At 42.1% G+C, this 22,098-nt stretch overlaps 2 protein-coding genes and 1 long non-coding RNA gene across 6 annotated transcripts in view; 1 reads left to right on the top strand and 2 right to left on the bottom strand.

The window, feature by feature from the left end:
* LOC110507842 (vasodilator-stimulated phosphoprotein) overlaps positions 1-11,447 on the bottom strand; it is a 32,470-nt gene extending 21,023 nt beyond the window's left edge. For 2 of the 3 annotated variants that reach the window (XM_090223757.1, XM_021588201.3), the window contains exons 1-2: positions 10,964-11,447; positions 10,791-10,843 (exon numbers count right to left, since the gene is read on the bottom strand). In XM_090223757.1, coding sequence (XP_090079883.1) covers positions 10,791-10,795 — 5 coding nt within the window. In that variant the 5' untranslated portion in view covers positions 10,796-10,843; positions 10,964-11,447. The remainder of the gene's footprint in view (positions 1-10,790; positions 10,844-10,963) is intronic. The other variant, XM_090223756.1, reaches the window with a different exon arrangement.
* LOC149971285 (uncharacterized) overlaps positions 1-22,098 on the top strand; it is a 1,017,865-nt gene that overhangs the window by 11,296 nt on the left and 984,471 nt on the right. The window lies entirely within an intron of this gene.
* On the bottom strand, positions 16,084-17,441 carry LOC110507846 (small nuclear ribonucleoprotein Sm D2). Its single transcript, XM_021588208.3, has 3 exons — positions 17,299-17,441; positions 16,704-16,883; positions 16,084-16,509 (listed from the first exon to the last, which is right to left on the bottom strand). Coding segments are annotated over exons 1-3 (357 nt in total). The 5' UTR covers positions 17,301-17,441; the 3' UTR covers positions 16,084-16,334.

Consider the following 22,098-nt stretch of genomic DNA (forward strand, 5'->3'; position numbering starts at 1 on the left):
ACAGACAAACTGTCCAGTCTAGCACATCAAATCAATAGAAAGTCTAATGCGCTTTAATTTGCTCACAGATGGAGTCATGTACCAACCAAAAATGGTGCTTGAACTCCAAAAGCTTTTTATTATTCTAATTTGTATATCATGAGAAGATCAACATGACTAAAGATAATGAAATAAGATGCATCACATCTCAGTTTATTCAGATCTTAGGAGGACTTCACGCCTAGTGGAAATGTGAACAAAAAAAGTTATTCCACTCATATTACCTCTTCCCAGTAAAAAATGTCTAAATTTAAAAGGAGCCAAAACAAAAAGTAAAGCAATGCTAACTCCCTCTCTCAGCCTTGATAAAAGTAAAGACCCCAGTTCCAAGTCGTGGATGATGAAGATGCCGATTACACACATTCTTAAAGGCAGAGTAAAAATAACCTGGTCCTGTCTCTCCTGGATACAGCGCACAACCTGGGTATCTCTAGCACCACAAGGTGAGTACACACACAAACAACGTGGGCATAGGTCACCAACCATGTGTGACCTCTCATTCAGTTTACGTACAAAAACAATTGCATTAGTTTTGAAGTTTCCAGTATCATCTGACAGTATTGTCCTCAATGAAATTACCCTCCAGTCAAGTACAGGGCTGTCACAGTGACAGACTCAGTGATACATTTTTCATGTAGTGTATGTGGACAACTGCTAATTGAACATTTCATTCTAAAATCATGGGCATTATTATAGAGTTGGTCCACACTCCCTTCGCTGCTATAACAGCCTCTACTCTTCTGGGAAGGCTTTCCACTAGATGTTGGAACATTGCTGCGGGGACTTGCTTCCATTCAGCCACAAGAGCATTAGTGAGGTAGGAAACTGATGTTGGACGATTAGGCCCGGCTCGCAGTCGGTGTTACAAGTCATCCCAAAGGTGTTCGATGGGGTTGAGGTCAGGGCTCTGTGCAGGCCAGTCAAGTTCTTCCACACAGATCTCGACAAACCATTTCTGTATGGACCCCACTTTGTGCCAAGGGCATTGTCATGCTGAAACAGGAAAGGGCCTTCCCCAAACTGTTGCCACAAATTTGGAAGCACAGAATAGTCTAGAATGTCATTGTATGCTGTAGCATTAAGATTTCTCTTCATTGGAACTAAGGGGCCTAGCCCGAACCATACGAAAACAGCCCCAGACCATTATTCCTCCTCTACCAAACGTTACATTTTTGCACTATGCGTTCTCCTGGCATCTGCCGAACCCAGATTTCCTGTCGGACTGACAGATGGTGAAGACTCATTCATCACTCCAGAGAACGCGTTTCCGCTGCTCCAGAGTCCAATGGAGGCGAACTTTACATCACTCCAGCCAACGCTTGGCATTGCGCATGGTGATCTTAGGCTTGTGTGCAGTTGCTCGGCCATGGAAACCCATTTCATGAAGCTACCGACCAGCAGTTCTTGTGCTGACGTTGCTTCCAGAGGCAGTTTGGAACTCTGTAGTAACAGACGAGGACAGACAATTTTTTTTGTGGTACGCACTTCAGCACTCCAATTCTGTGAGCTTGTGTAGCCTAACACTTTGTGGCTGAGCCGTTGTTGCGCCTAGACATTTCCACTTCTCAATAAAAGCATTTACAATTGACCGGAGCAGCTCTAGCAGGGCAGAAATTTGACCAACTGACCTGTTGGAAAGGTGGCATCCTATGACGGTGCCACATTGAAAATCACTAAGCTTTTCAGTACGGGCCATTCTACTGACAATGTTTACCTATGGAGATTGCATGGCTGTGTGCTCAATTTTATACACCAATCAGCAACAGGTGTGGATGAAATAGCTGAATCCACTCATTTGAAGGGATGTCCATATACTTTTGTAGTGTACCTCTAGCCCAATTGACCCAGATGTGAACACAGTGGGACACAGGCAGTAACAGGACTGAATAACAAGTAGAGTGTTAAAAATCGGTCAAAAACAAAGCACATAGGCTGTACACTGAATAGGATGATAAATGGACAGAATACCTCAGATCCTTGAAGAACAGGTAGTTTTTGTAAGAGGTAAACCGTATGGACTGACTGGCTGACTACTGAAGCCTCAAACTAAAGATTGAGGAGGACCAGGACCCCTGTTGTAATCCTTTGCCTACTGCTGTTAACTTTCCTTCTCTCCATCTCCCTTCCTCGTGCCTGCCCCTCCTCACACAGGTCCTAGCATGCCGCTACATGCAGACTAGTGCTTTTAGTCTCTCCCCTGTGAGGCACACAGCACCAGGCGCCTGAGTGGCACAGCAGTCTAAGGCACTGCATCTCAGCGTCACTACAGACCCTGGTTCGAGTCCAGGCTGTATCACAACCGGCAGTGACTGGGAGTCCCATAGGGCGGCGCACAATTGCCCCAGCATCGTCCAGGTTAGGGTTTGGCTGCTGTAGGCAGTCATTGTAAATAAGAATTTGATCTTAACGGACTTGCCTAGTTAAATAAACACAGCACCAGGCTCGCTCTCCCTCTCTAAGGTGTTGGATTCTCTGTCTCTTGTTATGTTCTGCCTCTCAAACTCTTTCATGCGCCAACTCTCTCACTTTTTCCTCTTTCTTTCTCGGTCAGGTCCAAACCACTCAGCATTCTTTGTGTGCTGACTCATCGGTGCCGGAGTTTCTCTGGAATCGTCTCTCCAATGTTGTGGAAACGTTCCTTGGCTGTCTGGGCCAGGCCTCTGACCACTTGAAAGAGGCCGAGGAGCAAAAGCAGCATTCCAGCTCCTGAAGCGCTCTGGGGGTGCCATGACTGGCACTCACTATGCCCTTATTTGGACCATCAAATCATTTCTCTTCTCTCTGCGTTCACTTAATTCCTTTTACAGGGCCAAGCGTATCCTCCCTGAGAGGCTGAGGAGGAGGCATAGCCCCTTGGAGAAGATCCCCCCCCCCCTCCCCATTAGGAGGTGGGGACATGATGAGAGTATCTCCCCACTCTCTCAGTTGTCCAGACATATAACTCTGTCCCCATCTCTAGAGAATATGTTATGGGTATGAAGCTGCGCGCACAGAGCATAAAAGAGCAAGGGAGGAAGGATATAAACTAAATTGAGTTGATACCTCACCTTTATGGAGGTCTGCGAGTGCTGCATGCCTGTGGCTTGACACTTAGCATCAGCTATATGAGCTGAGTAGTATAATTTTCTTTATCGGCTTCAAAAAGGGTCAACACTGGTCAAGACTCAGGAAGTACATTTTTTTTGCTGAAGTACACAATCAAATCATGGATCTATGAAATGCGCTGTCTTACTCTTTGATAGTATGCACATACCATCTTATAAAAGTGTCTTCTTGCCTCGTGGTCACTAAGGTTAATTGCATGAACATGCTTGTTAGTTAAGAATGAAACAACGGAATGAGGATCAGTAAATCTACCTTTTAAACGAGGTGGTACTTTTTACAGCTATATGCCATGGTGGACATTCAGTAGAGATGATTCACAAATTCACTACCCATTGAAAATGTATCCAAATGACTAAACCTAGAATTATTCAACACAGATCTCAGACAGAGAGACCCAACTGGGAGATGTGAAGAAGCAACCAGTCCAGTGATAGCACAAAAGCTGATCGTTTCTGTAAACAACATTAGTCGCTTCGCTAATCATTCACAAAAAATGTCACCCATGCAGGAAATAGTTTGATGTCAAATCTAAAAAAATAAACTCCCTATTTAACCAACAGTGGCATCGCTTGAGCCTCTATTTTAATCTTCCAAACAAAATATAGCTTGTATCCAGTTAATGCATTGTCTTAGCATCCTCATGTATGGCAGAAGGGAAAGTCAGTATTTGTGACAGAGTTTTTGGCGATGGCTGACGCTATAAAGCTGTTTTCCACAGATCTCCCTTTCCATTTTCACCTAGGGAGGAAGAGAGTTATGAATGGAGAGCGACAAAGAGAACAAGAGGGAGAAATTGCAGCCATTGCTGACTGTGCATTAAAACTTTACAGTATAGCTTCCGCAACAAGCTTTAGCTTCACCAGGTCAGACCTAGCCCATCTCAGCCTCGGCCAGCGACCACTCATGCTTGTGATTTTACAGCATGCAACATAGAGATCCTATTAAAATTACTATTTGAGTTCCTAATTCTATGGTGTCCAATGCCTAGTGTTTAGTTTCTCACCTACAGCTCCAGTGACGGTGCAATTTTACACTGTGTAAGCTATGATGCCCTCAGCTTGTTGGGACAAAGCCAACCAAGACCTGGAGTTGCCCAGGGAATCATAAGGAAAATATGATGTTTGTTCCAGAGACACAAGTGGCCCTGAGAAACCACAGTTTCCTCCTTACCTACAGCATCTATAAGGATCAGCTACAGGCAGCACGACATTTCCTATTGATGGGATATAAAAGGAGAAACTAGGAGCATTGGGAATGAGGGATATGGTTGTGTGAAAGTGTACTAGCTAGGGTGGAGGGAAGGAACAGAATGGTGTACATGGGAGTGTCAGGCAGAATCCCAAACCGCCCCTTCCCCTCAAAACTCAATTTGCACGTTCACCTCCGCTTTATGCACAAGTGTCCCAACGCTAGCTGAGGGGGTAGCAGCTAATTAGACCCTGCAATAGCCACATCAAACAAGCCAGGATGCCCCAGAGCAAAGTTATATCCCAACACGCACTGCGAAATGTTGAGTTTGCGCAACTTCATAGGAAGAATTGAGAGTTGAGCCTAATTATGAGATATGCATTTCATTCACCGTCAGTATACCGTACTATAGGAGGGTGTAGAGGATTCTTTGGTCAGTGACCAAAGCCAAACTGTTGGTTCCTGTTTACCATGCCCTAGCCACCATTCTGCACCCGCCTAGACGTGTGAGTGACAGCGCTGAACAAGGGGGGATATTATGATCTAGATGCTTAGTAATAGAAGAAAACCCACAACCACTAAGGAACCTGGATGTCCCTAATGCGACAATATAGGCTTATTTGTGTACATTGTGCACTGCATCTAATTGCTTTAAATGGAGAGCTTGTGATGAAGCATGTCACAGATTGCTCGGCCAGTGTCATTCAGTGTTAATGATGACGCACAAAGTATTTTCAGTGAATTCTACAACACACGCAACCACACAAGTTCAATTGATTTCCACACGAGTCCAATTGATTTCCGTACAGGGAACCCATCTGAATCTACTTTGATGAACAAAGGAATTAAGGAAATAGTCTACTTATGGAGACATGAAAAAATAAATCATACCAACGATTGGTGATGACAAATACACAATGGTTATGTGCCATAAAATGACTGTTACATGACTGTGCCATCAAAGAGACAAAGTTAGAAAAACAACATCAGCCATAATAAGTTCTGACTTCTCAGCTAGGGGTTAAAAGTTCACTGATGATGGTAGAGGGGGAGGGGAGGAGAGGGTAGCAAGTGAAATACACTCCCTGTGAATCTACACAAGCCAGTCTGGCCTCCATAGCCCATTTCAATACAGACAGGCAGGCAGACAAAGAATGACATGAGAGAAATAAAAGGAGACTGTAGGTGAGTCAGAGTGTGTGTTCCTGCTTTTAAGTAGATCAATACTATACGTGCTCAGCATGGAGAGAGTGAAAGGGGAATATTTTAAACTCGTGAGAGAAGCCTTTTATCACCCCAAACACATGTCTGCAGGTAGCCGTCCTGTGTGTTTGGGGTGATTTGATTTTACGAGCGTTGAGCCAGTAATTGAAAGGTTGCTGGTTTGAATCTCAGAGCAGACTAGGTGAAACATCTGTTGATGGGCCCTTGAGCAAGGCATTTAACCCTGTAAGTTACTCTGTATAGGGTTGCAAAGGGTTGGAAAACTTTCCAGGAAATTTCTGGGAAATTTTCCATGGGAAGTTAAGTCCGGGAATTTGGGGAATTTTGCTTTAATTCATCAAAGAAAGTTAGCTTAATACAGTGAACCTTTTTTTGCGGGATACACAAGGCAATTCTAGGTCTTGTGGCATATTTTGGTTAAACTATCCCCAATTCAATGGAATTGCAACCCTCTGCATGCACAGTTCTTCCATCACATGCACAGCTGATTCTCAAGATCTTGCACACTAATGAGTTGCTATTGAGCCCACACTACTACACTGTCTGAGCCTAGGACCACATACTTTCTGGTAAGTTTTGATTACAATACTGAGTGGGGTGAATACATTTTATATGACATACATGATTTTTTGTTGACTAGAAAATAGTATCCTACAGCAAAGTGGGTTTAAATCATTTCTAACTTGTTAACAATTCCTGATACTTAGTTTTTGCTACCATGTGGGTTTTAGCTAGCTTGAGCCTGCTAACTGAGTGTTAATTCACTTGTTTCCAAACATGTTTCATTTTAAAACATTTATCTTACAAAGGAGTTGTTTAATCTAACTGCTTAACTATTTATCTGTACATGGAATTGTATGTTTTTTATTTAATCATCTTTACAGGAAAATGCCACGGGCACTGTCTGATGTGTAGAGACATTTCACTACAGCTAATGTAGAAGGAAAAGATGTGTACATTTGCAAATATTGTGACAAATCATATGTTTAGAATGCAAAGATGCAGAATCATCTGGCCAAGTGCATAAAGTTCCCTCAGTGCTCACAAACAAACAAACACTGACAAAAGTCTCTCTACTTCTATTCGAGGTGAAAATGATGAACCAAACACCTTATCGATAGCAACAGCTCATGGTCCTCCTGGAATCAGAAGTTTTTTTGACGCTGATGAATGTCTTGCTCGAGCTGTGTATGCAACTGGTTCACCTCTGATGCTCACAGGCAATGTGTATTGGAAGAGAATTCTAAATGTTCTTCGCCCAGCATACACCCCTCCAAATAGAAATGCATTATCTACTAATTTGCTGGATGCAGAGTTCAGAGTTCAAGTGAAGGTCAAGCAAATCATAGAGAAAGTAGACTGTATTGCAATCTTCTCTGATTGGTGGTCGAATGTTCGTGGGCAAGGAATAATTAATTGCATCATCTCCACCCCTCAACCAGTATTCTACAAGAGCACAGACACAAGGGACAACAGACACACTGGTCTGCAGATGAGCTGAAGGCAGTCATCAATGACCTAGGACCACAGAATGTTTTTGCACTGGTGACAGAAAATACTGCGAACATGAAGACTGCTTGGTCTAAAGTGAAGGTGTCCTACCCTCACATCACACCCATTGGCTGTGCTGCTCATGCATTGAATATGCTCCTCGAGGACATCATGGCATTGAAAACAATGGATACACTACATGAGAGCCAAGGAAATGGTTAGGTATGTGAAGGGTCATCAAGTTATAGCAGCAATATACCTCACCAAGCAAAGTGAGAAGAATAAGAGCACCACATTGAAGCTGCCCAGCAACACCCGTTGGGGTGGTGTTGTCATGTTTGACAGTCCCCTGGAGGGGAAGGAGTCTCTTGAAGAAATGGACATATCACAGTCTGCTGATATGAACAGCCCCATCAAGAGGATCCTCCTGGATGATGTATTTTGGGAGAGAGTGGTAAAGCAGCCCGAAACCTATAGCAGTAACCTTTGCACAGATTGAGGGAGACAATGCCATCCTGTCTGATGTTCAGACTCTGCTTGCAGATGTAAGAGAAGAAATCCATACTGTCCTGCCCACTTTACTGTTGCTCAAAGCAGAGGAAACTGCAGTTCTGAAAAACATCAAAAAACGTGAAGACTTCTGCCTGATGCCCTTACACGCCGCAGCGTACCTGTTGGGCCCCAAGTAATGCTAGCAAGAGCATCCTGTCTGGTGCAGATATCAACCAGCCCTATGGTATCATCACTACCGTGTCTCACCACCTTGACCTGGATGAGGGCAAGGTTCTTGGCAGTCTGGTGAAGTATCTTCCAAGCAAGGGCTTTGGGATGGAGATGCAATATGGCAGTCATGCCAACATATCTCATCAGCCACCTGGTGGTAGGGACTTTGTGGATCTGAGGCTCTTTCCCCTGTTGCCTCAGAGCGCAACTGGTCCTTGTTTGGGAACACACACACACGTTGAAAAATTTGTGGCCATCTGGGCAAATTTGCAGCTTTTTGAGCCTGACAAAGAGCCATCCTCAACAAGTTTGGAAAGGGACAGTGAAGATGAGGCCTCAGAGTCTCTGATGTTCAAGAGGTGGACATTGACAAGGTCCAGGGAGAAGACATGGAAGCCTGAGAGGAAGACAACCAAAGCTTTAGTTTATAGACTATAATTTTACTGATGTTGAAAACATTTTTGGGAGATGCGATGGATCATTCAATATTTCCTTTTGTTGTTCATTGAAATCATCCCATGTGAAGAGTCAACTCATTTAATTAAAGTTCAATTTGTAACTAAATTGATTCTCTCTATTGGAAGGATTTAATTATTTGCAATTATGTCTAATTATGATAAGATAAAATATTTGTTTGTTTCCATATGATATTGTAAATATATCCAATGCAAAAAAAACATCTACATGGAATTAATACCCATATATTCCCATTAATTCCCACAGAAAGTTTCCACCTCTGAATATTCCCCCAAATAAAAATAAAAAAAGTATATACATTTTAACTGTGCTCAACATGGTAAGAGTGAAAGGAGAACATTTGTAACTGATGAGAGCAGCCTTTTATCACCCCAAACACAGTTCCTTGCTAGACACTATATTTCCTGATGCCTAGTCGCTTTACCCCTGCCTACATGTACATATCTACCTAAATTACCATGTATCCCTACACATTGATACTGTAACGGTACTACTCGTATATATCATCATTCTTGTGTTTTCTATTCTTATTATTTAACTCTGCATCATTGGAAAAGAGCTTGTAAGTAACCAGGTTGGGCTCAATTCAAATTGAAAGCTGTCAATTCAGGAAGTGGCATGAATTTAAAATTCAGAAAATATATACCAAAAAACTTTTGAAATAAAATAGCTTCTGCTTTTAATTTGATTAAGAAGTCATTGAAAACAAATTCCCTTTTTTCGATGATTGAATTATAATTTTAGTTCACTTCCTGAATTGACTCCCTTCAATTTGAATTGACCCCAACCATGGTAAGTCAGCATTTCACTGTAGGTAGACCTTACAGCTGTTGTATATGGCACATGTGACATAACCAAATAAAATGTTTTGACACCGTGCATGGAGCAACTTCTTAGATCGAATGTTTCACACCCACCTTACACCTGAAGGGTGTGTGTGTGTGTGTGTGTTGGGGGGGGGAAGGGGGGGGGGGGGCGGCAGTTACTACCAGACACCTGGAACGAGTCACAGCAGGTGTCGCTTTGATAACAACAATGAATCCTCCAGCTGCCATTAACGAAGACTGATGCATTTCCTGTGTGACAGTGTAGTCTGAGATAGAGAAACATGGAGGAAACTGTCTCAGCTGATTATGGTTATAGGGAGGATGTATGCACAGCCAGGGTGGACAGAGAATATGGTTATCTTTGTGTAATAAAACTTCCTTGAATGTATTGACTGAGGTTTCTATTTATTAGATTTGGGTAACCTCAGGATCTAGGCCTACATGTATTGGGAGAAACCATGGCACATTTAACCAGCTGGCTACACTCGTCTCAACATTCACATATGTTAAACTATACTGAACTTGATTACATGACAGACAACATTACATTCCTCACCCATTATGTAAGCAAGGTAAATGACATGACCTCTTTAGATGGGGCCAGAGCCCATTCACTCGTTAGGCCTAGAAATTAGTGTTGGCTTTAACAAAGTAAACCAAAGTGACCAGCAACAGGTTAAAAACAATACAAGGCCTTACTTACCCAACTTGGTTTTGCAAAAGCAGTGAGAGATTCAAGATTGGTTAAGGATAAATAACTTGTTGCACAGGTTATAGAATCACAACAAATATACATTGTGGATAGAGTCCCAGATAGATTATAGAATACAAATGTCCATAGGCCCAGGTGATATGCGAGGGGCCATTGTGTTTGAGTCAGGAAAAAAAATAACATTCCAGAAAAGGACTTCAAATCGTGTAATTGCCAACTTCACAGGCTGCAACAGGATGTGGAATTCGTAGACTGGCTTGTTCCATGCTTGGCGCAATTTGGTTGTCTGTATAGGCCTGGTTGGCCAACTACGGGGGAAATAGGGTCCTTGCATGGATACGTGGAACTATGGCAGGCCAGCTGATCAGGCAACTCCATGTCTAGCAGTGGAACTATGGCAGGCCAGCTAACCAGACAACTCCACGTCTAGCATACACAACAGCGTGCTCTACCACAGGGCACCATTACAGATAGCAGTTCCATTTCCCACCAAAATGTCCCAAATAGGACACAATAAATATTGATTCCATGATACATGTAAATCACCATGGGACACAAATTGTAATTCAAGTAAAGTACAAATTACCCGGTCTAATGCCCTCTAGGCTTAGGCCTATTGTACTGGAATTAGGCCACTTGACAATATGTTAAACTATGACAGAGCAACAGGCTACTACCGTATGACAAGGGGACAGACACCGCTCGAGCTGGCATTTCTCTTTTTCTTCTCTCACTCATGGGCTACAAAGTGATACATTGTATAAGGTGCTCTGCATTGAAACAAGTTGATTTAGTCTGGCGGTCACTTTGATGCTGACATGTTTAGGCTATCTCGAGTCAAAACTAGACTACCAAAACAGTTCGAGAGCTATCGAAGTTACAATATGATGAATCATATGACTCAAAACAAAAAAACTTGCACCAGCCATGCTCGATCACTACAAGCGCACAAAATCGATATATAAAACAAAATGAACAGACCGATCAGATTTGAATCGCTTTACCTCATTGTTAGAGAGTTGAGATCCTCTCCGATGCAGTTTTTTCGGCCTCAGATCTAAGCCCGGGGTTCAAAAACAAAAAAAATAAATAAAAACGACGATATCGGCAAGATACACATCTATATACACGTAAAGGGATAGCCTACGATCCACAAGCAGGATAAAGAGAAGCACACCTCGATGATTTCCTGGTTTCGGGGAGAGAGGAGTTGAAAGACTGGATACAGTAGTGGAGCGCGCTTGCCAACTCCAATCAGGATCCAAGACTCATCTCTCCTTTCTAAACAGACTACCATACACGAACGAACACTGTCAGGACAAACTAAAGCCTCTTTCTCAATTTTGTCAACATGGGAACGTTGATCGATAATGCTGTGAATCTTCTCCAGACCTTCTCGGTCTGTGTAATTTAATTGGTGTTTAAACTCAACCCGCCTCCAGCTTTCAATTCGAAGTAGGCTTTCTTTCCATGTTCACCGGCCCCTCCTCTATGTAGTTAGGAAAAAAATTATTGCAATACGGGATCCTTAGGACGTCCCTACCCCCCATTGAAGTGCACGTTTTAAGTGGGTTAAGGTTTGGGTTTTGGCTAGGGATGTCCATGTCCCAAGGATCCCGGATAGCACTAACCTTGGGGAAAATCCACACCACTCTGCCTTTCCCTAGTGGTTGAAAGGCAGAACTCCAATTCGGGTGTTCAAGGCAGTTGGTGGAAAGTTGAGAACATACTGTACTTTGAATTTAAGCAACATAGGCCTGTTGCACTAAACATGACTGCCCTATCTATAGTCAACGTTGTGCACATAACGTTAATAATGGTGAGACAAGTAAGTTTAAGAAACTAGCTGTAGACTCAATGTAGGCTAAAACAAATAATTATATTGCCACATACACCAGATGCACCTGGAGATGTACCAGATGTACAGTGCACCTGGAGCCCTCCTGGCTCAGGTGTTCAAACCAGCAACCTTTTGTTTACTGGCCAAACGTTCTAACCACTAGGCTACCTGCCACCACTATAGGCCTACTAACTTCATACATAATGAAGGAGGAAGATAATGGGAAAGACTATTTAAGCAATAAGGCCCAAGGAGGTGTGGTATATGGCCAATATACCACGACTAAGGACTGTTCATTGGCAGGATGCAAGTGAATTATAAACTGGGTGGGTTGAGCCCTGAATGCTGATTGGCTGACAGCCGTGATATATCAGACCATATACCACGGGTATGACAAAACATTTATTTTTACTGCTCTAATTATGTTGGTAACCAGTGTATAATAGACATAAGGCACCTCAGGTTAGTGATATATGGCAATATACCATGGTTAATGGCTGTGTTCAGGCACATAAGAACAGCCCTTAGCTGTGGTATATTGAACATATACCACACCCCCTTGGGCCTCATTGCTTAATTAAACAGTGTTGTCACCACCATGAAATATAGCACTGTATTTTCTCCGTATGGGGGAGAGGGAACTGGAGCAGAAAAGGGAGGAATGCATTACGTCTCGATGGCTTGTGTAAACATCTGAAGCACTGATAGGCCTTAATATACACACACACACACACACACACACACACACACACACACACACACACACACACACACACACAACAGTTGACCATTCTACAATCTACTGAGCAACTGACAGCCTGTCACACAATTTTAGCACCCTCCATTCAATCTGCTTTCTGCTGGCCACTACTGAAACTGCACCCAAAAATAGAGTACACATTTTCAAGCTCATGTTAATTATAGAATCAGGTTTTCCTCAGAAAAGCATGTAATTTTGTGGAAGACTGGGGAGAAAATGAAAACGTATTTGTGTGTCAAAGACAGTCCCTCTACTCCCAGAAAGTGGTTCACCCAGAAGAAGACCGTGCTGTAATGTTAGGATTCTCCCCTCCTGTCCTCTGTACCATGTTTCCACAGTGTGACGTCAGCTCTCTCCATAGTTGGCACAGTTTCACATGGGGCCTGATGGACTTGGACACCAGTGATTAGATAATATGAGAGTTAGATTAAGGTAGAGACCAAGGTTATGTTAGAGCGGCTGGAGAGTGATAAATAAAAGGAATACTCGGGTACATTGTGTGTGTGTGTGTGTGTGTGTGTGTGTGTGTGTGTGTGTGTGTGTGTGTGTGTGTGTGTGTGTGTGTGTGCCCTCATGTCAGTGAGTCTAGGACTGTAGCAAAAATGAGAGAAGAGATTGAAAATTAGTCTGGGGAAAAACTGGAATGGTGGTAGAGGCAGGGGGCTTGAGTACATTTTAATAGGGATTAATATGGGTCATGGATTATTTCACTGCGCATAATAGATAATAGAACCATATGCAAGTTATTTTGACCACAGATTATTTTTCAGGAAATTTCAGAAACAGGTGAGACAAGGTAATGATCTTCTCACCTAACACAATGTCCAAAAGATTGTTTGTTAATACAGCCTAGATTCATAAGAACATTTTAATTATAATAATATGCCATTCAGTTAAAAGTAGTGTGTGTGGACAGGAGAGCGGGGGAGGGGTAGAGACACTACGTGTTTGAGATCTGGGCTGGTCGCCAGGCAGAGGGAAGCTAAAGAAATTTAGCCCAAATGAGTTGACTCAGACTAGGTCTATGACCTCTACTAGGGGAATTGGGGAGGATCACCTCAAATATGTAAGTCACTGCACAGTGGAAGAAGATAGGTCTATCTTAAGGAAGATACACAGCTGAAACTCTTCATTTTGTCTTCATGGGGACAATGCTTTATCAAACCTTAGAGGTATCCCTCTTTAACTTTTTGTTCGTCTGTAGACTGGTGGTGTTTGACACGCACCTTGAGTGTTGCTCCGCATTCTGCACTCATGTAGCCTGCAGTAGTTAAAAAGTTTAAGCAAGCCCTCTACTGGGCGGCCAAACAACATACAATACTAATATACACCGCTAGATGGCAGAATATACTACAGGTTTTAATTAAGAGGAGAATGGTTTTATGGGTTGACATTGATGAAGTTTAGACCTACTATTTTGTTAGAGAAAACAAACATTCCAGTCAGGTTGTATACAGAAAATAATTTTGTTTCTATGTAGTCTATAATTGCACCTTTATCTGATTGATAACAGGAACAAGAACAACACATAGCAGAGCAACATAGCTGGCCTGGCCATGTAGCAGTACACATTGTGTCCCCACATTTTCCTTTAGTCTGCCAGTAACATATGGGATGTCTATGTATTAATACTTCTATATTTAGGCCTAATTAAATTAACAAAAAAATAATTAAATAATGTTGGCCTTGATGTGTGGGGTAGCATCACTTTTTCACTGGGATGAGGTGACCTCAAGTGTGTGTCACGGGAGGTTGATGGCACCTTAATTGGGGAGGACTGTAATGGCTGGAGCGGCATAAGTGGCATGTATCAAATATTCCATTCGCTCCGTTCCAGCCATTATTATGAGTCGTCCTCCCCTCAGCAGCCTCCACTGCTGTGTTATAGAGTTGCTACTCTATCACTCTTTCTCCACCTGCCTCGCTGCACTGACACCCCGACCATGGAGCTGCTTGGAAACAAACTGTGGCAGCTCGGGTTACCGGGCACGATCGATGGCGAGTGTGTGCCTCATGCCGGGCGAGGGTGTTGCGTTGCGCGGAGTATCGACACATGCCCGAATGCTATCATAATCACACTTCCCCTCTTACGCGCCTTCTGCCCCAGCTGCCTACTGAATAAAACATCCCCCTTCCTGCTGAAGATCCACACCCCAAAATCTGGAGGGAACTGGACTCAAGAAGTCTAACGTAAAGAGACATGGCACCCTTTTCTAGAACTCAATAGGAATGAATGAATAGGTGTGCATGTTTGTAACTAAACAGAACACTCAAGAGATTGAATGTACTGTATTATTGGTGATAACATGAACTACTGCAGTAATATACTGTATTATTGGTGATAACATGAACTACTGCAGTAATATACTGTATTGTTGGGTGATAACATGAACTACTGCAGTAAGAGAACAAAAAATGATAAATGGGAATGTTCTCCCATTTCTAATCAGATACATAATGAGTTGGCTTACACATATCCCAATCCCAGAAGGCTTCACCCAAGGGCTGTAAATCAGACAGAGCAGCACCACCCACACACAAAGTGATACCACAGGTACAGGGACCCTTAGGGTGAGCAGATAACAGGGAAAGCGGGTGTGGGACATGAAGAGGATGTATTTGCCCAAGATATGTTCCTTCGTATGGGGGAGACCTGGAGGACAGCCCCAGGCTTTGAAGGGCTAGGTGGGCCAATAAAGAGCATGGGAAAACTCTCAAAAGCAGAAAGCATATGATGCAGAACAACAATCATGAATAGGAATGGAGTAGCTGTGGGAATAGAGAAGCACAATAGTTATATAAGAGGACTCGCCCCAATGGGAAATATGGAGTAGGGATCAACACTTAAGACTGAGTGAGATTTAGGCTAAATTGCATACAGGGAACTGTGAGATCTTGCTTCTGACAGCTCTGCAAACATGCTAAAATTCCAATGCACATTCAATTAAACTTGAAATGAAAATGGCATCAACTTCACAACATTCAAGATGGGAAACTTGTTATTTTGGAGAAAAGGAAGTGTTTGCCAAAATTCCTCAACAATGTTAATTTATCATGTCCCTCCTCCTCTGGGACTCTAAAGGTTAGAGGATGCCAATCATGAAGACATAATTAGATTTATGTAAAACTAACTGTCCTGTTATTTATGCCCAGCAGGGAATACTCTGACCTTTGACCAAACCTAAAGACACATGCAGTCTGTTAATTCAGACATGTGATTTAATGAAAATGATTGTGCTCTTGCATATATGCCACTTAATGGAAATAACCTTGGCACACAAGCCAACCACACTGGTTTAAGTGCCAACTGTTTGAGAAGAAATAGATGCTATTGCGACAATTAGCTAACAAAGTGGTCAGGAGAGGGTGAGCCACAGCGAGGGACAAGATGATACGGAGAACAGAGCGGGGTGTGAAGTGACGGTCATCACATCTGGTCTCATCTATAATGCACGGGTCTTTAAAACGGCAGTTTGTCACATATTGAGCTGCCGTCTGAAATCAACACTGACACCCAAGCTTCTGCCAGGGGAAACAGGCTAGAGGATGGAGAGAAGGAAGGAGAAAGAGGAGTCAAGAGTCAGAGTGCTGTTCAACCTAACATATCCCTTGCTTTCGAGCCTGAAATGATTTTGAGATAGAACATACAGTAGAGAATACATCTGGCTAAGAGTGTGTAAACATACAACACTTTGAATACCATACTTCTCATCTTTTATTATTAAAATGAAAAACTAAAAGAGCACCCTAAACAAAATAGAATGCCAAGAACGATCCTAATCAGCAATCCAAAGAGTGAAGTTATCATTTTCTCACACTAAATTCTAAACACACAGCTCAGATTCCTCTCTGACTCAAAACAAAACATAATCTTCACATAATGACAGTCAACCCACTGCCTGCCATCATCTATTTGACAAAGACAGGTGAAGTGGGCAAATTAACAGTCTATTTTCCTGTGATGAGGGGGTTTCTCAGCACCACAATTACAGAGTCTCCTCTCAGGAACATCTTAGAGATGTAACGGTCCTTGTTTACTGGTTTGGACTTCTTCTTGCCCTTGCCACTCTTGGGAACTTCTGTCCACATCTCCTTCACATTCTCCAGGACCATGTTGCAGTGTCTGCATTGAGAAGGGAATACAAATGTATGCAGTTAACCAAAAAGTATTAAGAATGAAGCATTTGGGAGGATATAGGTAACATGTGATGACAAAATGCAGACATTATCTTGTGTCTCTATTTGCTGGACATTTGTGATTAACTGTATAACTCCAATGGATGACTTCCCAACTCAGTGGCCTAACTACATAAATACCTGTCAAATGCCTTGACACGGCCAAGTAGCTTCTTGTTGTTTCGGCAGTTGACGAGGACCTGTGTGTTGTTTTTGACAGACTGGGTGAGCACAGACAGGGGCCCAGTATTGAACTCCTCCTCCTCCCGCTTCTGGAGCTCCTCAGGAGTCATCTCAGACTTGGGTTTATTTAACAGGCTCCTGGAAGGATTATTGAGGATACTCATTGTTAACAGAGTTCAACTCCAGGCAATTCAAACATTGTTTATAGACATCATGATGATGATGATGGCGACTTGACACAACTAAAGTTAATTCAGACCAACAGTTAGCTGCTAACAAAGTTTGAAAACTGTTTAACATGAAGAGGCCAATGTATTAGCTTGCTGGCTAATAAGTTCCTATTTTTATTATGATCATTATGGGTAATCTACAATACATGTTAACTAGCTACACTAGTTACTGTCGCTAATAACGTTAGATCATCATGGATGGGTAACGAACAGCTATCGTTAGCCAGCCAGCTAGCCAAATTTAGCTACACATCTTTCCACAGTGATGAGGTCTGTTTTACTGTATCCAAACAAAGCACACATTGGTTTTTTAAAGTACTTACATATTTTCTTCAACGAATGGCGATTTTAGCAGTGAAACTAGCTAGTAAATAGATTAGCTTTTTCCCGGCTTCTTTAATCGCTCCAACGCCACACTCGTGTGTTGTCTGTCCAACGGCTTCCGGGTCCCGTTTAAAAATATTACAATAACTTCCGGGTTTCCTTAACATTTATTTAGAATAGATTATCTGGATAAATTTGAATTAAGTATGCAATACATTTTAATTAATTATCCAATGATGTAAATGCTGTCTCAGTTGTAGAATGCAGTAGAGTAAATTAACTATAATTTAGAGCTTATTCGTATTTAATCTCAAGATGATTTTAGAAGAAAACTATTATTTGTGAGAGAAAGAACATGTAATTTGATACTTAAAACACACAGGAGATTCCCAACCTTATTTCACAGGGTGGATTGATTTACAGTGCTTGACTATCATTATGAAACATACCAAATAGCTTAGACATGCCCCTCTTCACTCACTCACTTCCTTAATGTCTCCCATAAATCCCGGATGAATTATTCCAGAAGGGCTGGGATTTTTGACTGTTTCTTGTAAAGTGGGCTTTTTAGACTGTTAGCTGTCCATACACCTATGTCAAGGTGTGTGTGTGAGTGTGTGTGTGTGTGTGTGTGTGTGTGTGTGTGTGTGTGTGTGTGTGTGTGTGTGTGTGTGTGTGTGTGTGTGTGTGTGTGTGGTCTAGCTACAGGGTCTTGGTGAGCACAAGCTGCCCCTGAGTGCTCAGACGCATCTTGAAGCCTGCCTCAGTCCCTCTCCTCATGTTGATTTACTCTCTTCCCTGTGGTACTGTGAGTCTGCTGGCTGAGGGATTCAGAGGTGTGGGGTTATTATCAACGCCTGTCAGAGGATAGCTGTTATTTATTACTGAATTAACAGCAAACAGGACCGTAATTACAGTTGCCCCAGGATACACAAAGCCCCATTCTGTACTAGCTTACCTGTTGATTCACTCTCTCCCTCTCTATCTCTATACCAGATTTACTCATGTGAGTAATGAAAATGTTATTATAATCTTTGTATCTAGATGCTAAGTTTGCCAACAGTGTTGGTGTAAGGTTACATGATCCACCCTAAGAGCAGTATCTTTGTCTAACCGCAGCCGTCTAGGAAAGGTGGCTACAGTCCCTATGAAGTCTATTTTGTTTGATAGAGGCACACTTCGTGTTTAATTGCTATATTGTAAAATACTTTGCCACCATGGCCTATTTATTGCCTTACCTCACTTATCCTACTCATTTGCACATGGTGTATATAGATTTTTCTACTATATTATTGATTGTATGTTTGTTTATTCCATGTGTAACTGTGTTGTTGTATGTATTGAACTGCTTTGCTTTATCTTGGCCAAGTTGCAAAGGAGAACTTGTTCTCAACTAGCCTACCTGGTTAAATAAAGGTGAAATAACAAAATAAAAACTTCCAGAAATCTGTCTTCAACTTTGTCCTCACACGTCTATTTTTGTTAACTTATATCTCAGATGAGCCCCAAGAAAGGTGAGGGAAAATTCATCAGGTGGTGATGTCACGTGCAGGCAAAACAGTAGAAGTAGATCAATGAGATCAGCCAGACTGTGATGTTTATCTATCTATCTTGCTCACTATACATCACAGTCTGCCCATTATCACACCTATGTAGTTTCAGTTTTGAACTTTGATGGTCTTAAAGGCCCAGTGCAGTCAATGAGTTTACAATGTTTGTATAAAGTATATATAAAAAAGTATGTGGATAACCCTAAACGTGTGGATTCGGTTATTTCAGCCACACCTGTTGCTGACAGGTGTATAAAATCAAGCACACAGCCATGCAATCTCCATAGACCAAATTTAACAGTAGAATGGCCTTACTGAAGAGCTTAGTGACTTTCAACGTGGCACCGTCATAGGATACCACCTTTCCAACAAGCCATTTCATCAAATTTCTGCCCTGCTAGAGCTGCCCCGGTCAACTGTAAGTGCTCTTATTGGGAAGTGGAAACATCTAGGGGCAAAAATGGCTCAGTCGCAAAGTGGTATGCCACACAAGCTTACAGAATGGGACCGCCGAGTGCTGAAGCGCGTAACATCTGTCCTCCTTTCAAACACTCACTACCGAGTTGCAAACTGCCTCTGGAAGCAACGTCAGCACAAGAACTGTTTGTCGGGAGCTTCATGAATTTTTTTCCATTGCCAACCAGCCGCACACAAGCATAAGATCACCATGCGCAATGCCAAGCGTCATCTGGAGTGGTGTAAAACTTGCTTCCATTGGACTCTGGAGCAGTGGAAAGGGGTTCTCTGGAGTGATGAATCACTCTTTACCATCTGGCAGTCCTACAGATGAATCTGGGTTTCACAGATGCCAGGAGAATGCTACCTGCCCCAATGCATAGTACCATCTGTAATATTTAGTGGAGGAGAAATAATTGTCTGGGGCTGTTTTTCATGGTTCAGGCTCCTTAGCTCCAGTGAAGGGAAATCTTAACGCTGCATCATACAATGACATTCTCGACGATTTTGTGCTTCCAGGTTTGTGGCAACAGTTTGGGGAAGGCCCTTTCCTATTTTAGCATGTGCTTCCAGGTTTGTGGCAACAGTTTTGGGAAGGCCCTTTCCTGTTTTAGCATGTCAATGCCCCCGTGGACAAAGCAAGGTCCATACAGAAACGGTTTGCTGAGATTGGTGTGGAAGAACTTGACTGGCCTGCACAGAGCCCTGACCTCAACCCTGGAACGCTGACTGGAGCTGAATGGCTGAATGGAAGCAAGTCCCCCCCAGCAATGTTCCAACAACTAGTGGAAGCCTTCCCAACAGGGCTGTTATAGCAACAAAGGTGGGACCAACTCCATGCCCATGATTTTGGAATGAGATGTTTGACGAGCAGGTGTCCACATACTTTTGTTCATATAGTGTTTATTTCCACAATATGAGGATGGACTAATGCTTTGAAATTATGAAAATGAAGATCATCCTAGCAAAACAGGCTGAAATATCAGGCAGTATTTTCAAACAGCTCTTACACTGAAACAGCATTGAGTTTTGGTCTGCCTGGTGACATCACCATGCAGTAAATTAGTTAATTGACCAATAGGAAAGAGAGTTCCAATCCTCTCTGCCAAAAACAGCTAGTTTTCAGTTTTCCCCTCTCCACTCCCAGACAGTCCTTGCAAAATTATTGCTTGAGGAATTTCTCTTTGCTAGGAAGCTATTTTTGTTTATTTTTTTACCATTTGAATAAAAAAAATATATAAAGTAAGGTACTTAATTGTTACCCAGAAATGCTTGATATTGAGATAAAAATGGCTGCTTTAGAACTTTAACACTTACCGATACAGCAGCATGGCTATTTGTGGTGGTAATAGTGGGTTTCTTCAACAGGTGCTATTGAAGTTTCTGTCTAAATATGACCGTGAGTCTGACACAGAAACGTGTTGAATGGGCTGGGGGAATGTGTGTGTGTTTATTCCTTGATACTCACTTCCTGTACCTCAAGTATCACAGAACCGACTGTTATGTTTTGAATGCATATGTCATTCAACTCATCACTTTTATATCACTATTTTTGTTTTTATTGCACACACATTATAAAATGGATCACATTATTACACATATAGCCTACAGTATATGTATGACATGCATAGAGTTCCCTGTACACAAACATTTGCACGCTTTAAAGGGAAAAAGATAACAAAAATAGCTAGTGTAGATATAGTACAAATCATGCAGAACATAGTCACCACCTCTGGGATGAAGCATTTCTCAAAGCATAAAGTGGCAAGAAAAAGTATGCAAACTCTTTGGAATTATCTGGATTTCTACATAAATTGGTCATAAAATTAGATCTGATCTTCATCTAAATCACAACAACAAACAGACAAACAAAGTCTGCTTAAACGAATAACTTAAACTAATAACACATAAATTATTGTATCTTTCTTATCTATATTGAATACATAATTTAAACATTCAGTGTAGGTTGGGAAAAGTATGTGAATCCCTAGGCTAATGACTTCTCCAAAACCTAATTGGAGTCAGGAGTCAGCTAATGTGGAGTCCAGTCAATGAGACGAGATTGGAGATGTTGGATAGAGCTGCCCTGCACTTTAAAAACTACTCAAAAATGTTGAGTTTGCTATTCACAAGAAACATTGCCTGATGTGAACCATGCCTCGAACAAACGAGATCTCAGAAGACCCAAGATTAAGAAATGTTGACTTGCATAAAGCTGGAAAGGGTTACAAAAGTATCTCTAAAAGCCTTGATGTTCATCAGTCCACAGTAAGACAAATTGTCTATACATGGAGAATGTTCAGCGCTGTTGCTACTCTCCCTAGGAGTTTGTCCTGCAAAGATGACTGCAAGAGCACAGAGCGCTCAATGAGGTTAAGAAGAATCCTGGAGTGTCAGCTAAAGACTAACAGAAATCTCTGGAACATGCTACCATCTCTGTTGACGAGTCTACGATAAGGTAAACTATAAACAAGAATGGTGTTCATGGGAGGACAGCACAGAAGAAGCCACTGCTGTCCAAAAAAACCATTGCTGCACATCTGAAGTTCGCAAAAGAGCATCTGGATTTTCCACAGTGCTACTGGCAAAATATTATGTGGACAGATGAAACTAAAGTTGAGTTGTTTGGAAGGAACACACAACACTGTGTGTGGAGAAAAAAAGGCACATCACACCAACATCAAAACCTCATCCCAACTGTAAAGTATGGTGAAGGGAGTATCAGGGTTTGGAGCTGCTTTGCTGTCTCAGGGCCTGGACAGCATAGACGGAAAAAATGAATTCCCATGTTTA

Source organism: Oncorhynchus mykiss, chromosome 27 (genome assembly GCF_057628025.1).
Source record: "Oncorhynchus mykiss isolate SJ-2025 chromosome 27, ASM5762802v1, whole genome shotgun sequence".
Lineage (NCBI taxonomy): Eukaryota > Metazoa > Chordata > Actinopteri > Salmoniformes > Salmonidae > Oncorhynchus > Oncorhynchus mykiss.

What these genes read in the sequence shown, in the direction of transcription:
- LOC110507846 (XM_021588208.3), bottom strand. An exon ending in CGTGTCAAGGCATTTGACAG is followed by an intron (nt 16,510 to 16,703) that starts GTATTTATGTAG and finishes TTCTCAATGCAG; the next exon opens with ACACTGCAACATGGTCCTGG.